Source organism: Myotis davidii, unplaced genomic scaffold, assembly GCF_000327345.1.
Source record: "Myotis davidii unplaced genomic scaffold, ASM32734v1 scaffold149, whole genome shotgun sequence".
In the NCBI taxonomy this organism is placed as follows: domain Eukaryota; kingdom Metazoa; phylum Chordata; class Mammalia; order Chiroptera; family Vespertilionidae; genus Myotis; species Myotis davidii.
The window spans coordinates 4,171,999-4,176,457 of record NW_006352194.1 but is presented as its reverse complement, the minus strand read 5'-3'; the positions used below and the strand labels follow the sequence as shown (position 1 = coordinate 4,176,457).

The window sequence follows — 4,459 nt, the reverse complement described above, 5'->3', positions numbered from 1 at the left end:
TCTGCCACCCCCATGGAAACGGGAATCGCCGAGACTCCGGAGGGACGACGGACCAGCCGGCGCAAGCGGGCGAAGGTGAGGCTCTCCCCTCCCTCCAACCACATCTCCCAGTGCCTCGCTTTCCCGAGGTCGTCCCGCCCCCACCAGGCCCCCGGCCTTTCTGTCCTCCGCCCACCCAGCTCTCCTGGTCGGTCTGTCTCCACCGCCTCCCCAGCAGCTGGATGAGGGAGGGAAGGTCGCTGCCCGTGGTGATGCGGTCTTTGTGCTGGGACCCGGCCCTCCTGGGAGACGGGGACTGATGGGGGGCCGAGGGGGCTCGTGCACCTTTTCCTTTTCCCGAGTGGGAAACATGGCTCCCTGACGTGGAGTTGTGGCTGGCGTGTTGAAGACTCGCCTCGCTCGTTTGCCCCTAGATGTGCCTTTCAGCTGGGAGCCCTGGGGCTGTGGGTGATGGATGCTAAGGACGTGCCGTAGCCAGAGAGACCGAAGAGAAAGGAACCTCTTTTTCGTTCCCTGGATGTGTTGATGTGTGATAGTTTTTCTCTTGTTCTTTTTATTCTCAGTGATCTTTCGCCTTAGATCCTTTTTTTTTTTTTTTTTTTACAGATGAAGCTGATTAAGAGGGCTAATATCAGTCAGCCTAGGTTCAAAAGTATGGGAAGGAAAAGATTTGCCACGGACTAGTATATGCAGACAATAGCAGCCTCGCGTCTCCGGGTGCCAGAAGCCGTGTTCAGAGCTTCATTAACGTTTTATTTTTTGCTGAACACCAAGGGGCAGGTATTGGCCAGCTTCACTTTAGGAATGAGTAAACCGAGGCACACAGTTTAAGCGACTGGCCCAAAGTCACACAGCTAAGTCAGTGGTGGGACCGGAATGTAAGCCCTGCACTTTGGTATGTGGTGATAAGGTCTCATCAGCCTCTGAAACAAAAGGCCACATGGGATACCTCCAGTGTATGAGGCACCGGGCCGTACTAGAGCACAGACTATATTTATTTATTTGTTTTTAATTTTTATTGAATTTATTGGGATGGCATTGGTTAATTATATAGGTTTCAGGTGGACAGTCCGTAATACATCATCTGTGTCTTGTATTGTGTATTCACCAATCCAAGTGCACAGACTTTAGACTTGGGCCTTTATTGGAGATTTCATGGTTCAGTTGAAAAAAACTAGAAATATATGTACATATAATTTTTAAGTATAATTTGTCCATACAAGTTTCCCATCTGTATACGATTTTTAAGTGGGTGTACCAAGTCAGTGTGTATGAGGAACTTCTGTGTGTATGTATCTTAACAGAACATTATTGTCTCTCAGTTCTGGAGTCTGGAAGTATGAAATCAAGGTATCTGGAGGGTTGGCTTTTTTTCTTAGGGCTGTGAGACTCTCCTTCTACCTTCTCATAGCCTCAATATGAGGAGCCTCCTAAGATGAGCTATCAGATTGCGCTGCCCACTTCAGAGCTCTCTCTCCAGGAATACCTTGTGCTAAGTAAAAGGAGGTAAATATTTTCGGGGGCTTTTACCAAAGCATGGGTTAGAAAAGCACAGAGGGCCGGCCCGGCTGGTGTGCCTCAGTGGTTGAGTGTCCACCTATGAACCAGGAGGTCACAGTTCCATTCCCAGGCAGGGGGCGTGTAGGAGGCAACCGATCCAAGATTCTTTCTCATCATTGATGTTTCTCTCTCTCTCTCCTCCTCCCTTCCTCTCTGAAATCAATAAAAACACATTTTAACGAAAAATGAAAAGAAAGAGCACAGAGGTTGTGACTCTCAGAAATGAAATAAGAGGACAGAAGCCTAATAGGGTTTTAATTTTACTATTTCAATGGAAAGTGTGGCCAGCAACCTATGTGATAAGATGGGGTTTTTTGTTTTTTCTTTTAGAAGTAGATGTTTTTAAAAGTGTGTTTCTTTTGGTTGGGGGTTATTTTTGTTTGTTTTTTTGAGAAACTTCATACCATTAGAATTAACCATTTTTAAGTGTACTACTCATTGGTTTTTAGCATAATCAAAGGTGTGCAGCCAGCACCACAGTTAATTTTAGGATATTTTCATCACCCCTAAAAGACCCTGTACCATTAGCTGTCAATCCCCATTTCCCCCTTCCCCAGCTCCTGATAACCACTAATCTACTTTCTGTCTCTGTGGACTTGCCTATTCTGGATATGTCATATACACGAAATCATATAATATGTGGCCTTTTGTGTTTGGTTTTAGCATGTTTTCAATGTTTATCCAGGTTGTAGTAGTACTTCCATTCAGTACTTGATAACTCTGTGGCCAAATATTATCCCACATTTTGTTTATCTATTCATCATTTGATGGGCACTTGGGTTGTTTCCACTTTTTTGGCTATTAAGGATAATTCTAGTGTCCCAGTGCATGTATTTGTGCACAGTACAAGGAAAGTAATTCGAAGAAATACTTTAATACTGCTATTAGCATCTTGCTAATGAAAAGAAAATTGGATTCTACTGAGTCTCCTATCTACCTACTCTAGGACTTCCGTGAGGATCAAATGAGATGAGGCAGGGGAAAGTGCTTCACAAACATTTGGTTAAACTGTAAAATGTTTGCACCTGGCTAAAAAGCAAGTTGGGTTCCTAGGCTGAAGAAACTCCAAGGAGGCTAGTTGCTAGGGAAAGGAAGTCGGGAGTTACTACTTGGCATCATTACCCAGCACCCACAGCAACCATTTTTCCAGGCTGGGCTGGGAGCCACATTTTGCGCCATGGGGTCTTGGCAGCATGGGCTGAGATTGGTGGTGTGTTGCTCTGGGGTGATGGCGGGGCCTGTGTCCCACTTGGGGGAAGCCGAGTGTTGGTTTGTCAGCGCCAGGTCCGTGGGGCATTTATTTTTAAATGGCCAGTGTGCATCATGGCAGCTCCTCTGTTGAGCGTCTGCCCCCTGGTGGTCAGTGCACATCATAGTGACCGGTCGGACAGACGGACACTTAGCCTTTTATATATATAGATATGTTTTCAGTTCTCTTGAGTATGTACCTAAGAGTGGTATTGCTGGTATCTCTCGGTTTAACTTTTTGAGGAATTGTCAAACAGTTTTCCACAGCAGCCACACCATTTTACATTTCTACCAATTGTGTATGCGGATTCCAATTTTTCCACATCCTTGTTGACAATACTGTCTGGTTATTATAGATTAGAGGCCCCGATGCACAACATTCGTGCACTGGAGGGGAGGTCCCTCAGCCTGGCCTGTGCCCTTTCGCAGTCCAGGAGCCCTCAGGGGATGTCCTTAGGGCTTCCGCAGAGGCTTGGAGAGGCTCCTGCCACCGCTGGGTCTTCTGGCTGAGTGGCACTACCCCTGTGGGAGCACACTGACCACCTGGGGGCAGCTCCTGTTTTGAGCGTCTGCCCCCTAGTGGTCAGTGTGCATCATAGTAACTGGTTGTTCTGCTGTTCGGTCTATTTGCATATTAGCCTTTTATTATATAGGATAATAATAATGGATGTGAAGTGGTCTCATTGTGGTTTTGATATATAGTATTACCCTAATGATGTTGAGCATCTTTTTTTGTGCTTATTGGCCATGCATATATCTTCTTTGGTGAAATGTCTATTCAGATCTTTGGTTCATTTTTAAATTGAGTTGTCTTTTTATTGTTGAGTAGAGTTCTTTATGGTGATTATAAAAGTTTTAAATTTTGATGTCCAATTTATCTCTCTTGACATTTTTGCTTCTGGTATTATATCTAAGCAAATATTTCCTAATCCTATATAATGATTTACTCCTGTGTTTTCTTCTGAGAGTTTTATAGTTTTAACTCTTGCATTTAGGTCTATGATCATTTTGGAAATAATTTTTTTAATATGGTCTGAGATATGGGTTCAGTTTCATTCTTTTGCATGTGGATATCCAGCACAATTTGTTGAAGACTAGTCTCTCCCCCTTTGAATAGTTGGCATTGACTGACCATAAATGTAAGGATTTTTTTCTGAACTCTCAGTTCTCTCTTACTGATCTATAAAGTATTATTTTGTTTGTTTGTTTTGTTTTAATAATTCTTTATTGTTGAAAGTATTACATATGTCCCCTTTTTCTCCACCATTAACCCCCTCCAGCCTCCCTCCTGCCCCACCCCCACACTGCCCCAGGCCTTCAGCACCCTGTTGTCTGTGTCCATATGCATACAAGGTCTTTGGTTGATTATCTCCCACCCACACACCTTCCCTCTGAGTTTCTGCATTCTGTTCCCTGCTTCCATGTCTCTGAATCCACTCCGTTCATCTGTTTATTTTGTTCATTAGATTCCACATACAAGTGAGATCATGTGATACTTGTCTTTCTCTGATACTCTCCAGGTCCCTCAATGCTGTCTCAAATGGTAACAGATTCTTCTTTTTTTACTGCTGCATAGTATTCCATGTTATAAATGTACCACAGCTTTTTTATCCACCTATCTACAGAATGGGCACTTGGGTTGTTTCCAGAG

At 44.1% G+C, this 4,459-nt stretch overlaps 1 protein-coding gene across 4 annotated transcripts in view; it reads left to right on the top strand.

The window, feature by feature from the left end:
- Positions 1–6: 6 nt before the first annotated feature.
- Positions 7–4,459, top strand: part of KDM1A (lysine (K)-specific demethylase 1A) — a 64,587-nt gene continuing 60,134 nt past the window's right edge. For all 4 annotated transcript variants that reach the window (XM_006777579.1, XM_006777582.2, XM_006777581.2 and 1 more), the window contains exon 1: positions 7–75. In XM_006777579.1, the coding sequence (XP_006777642.1) occupies positions 13–75 (63 nt within the window). In that variant the 5' untranslated portion in view covers positions 7–12. The remainder of the gene's footprint in view (positions 76–4,459) is intronic.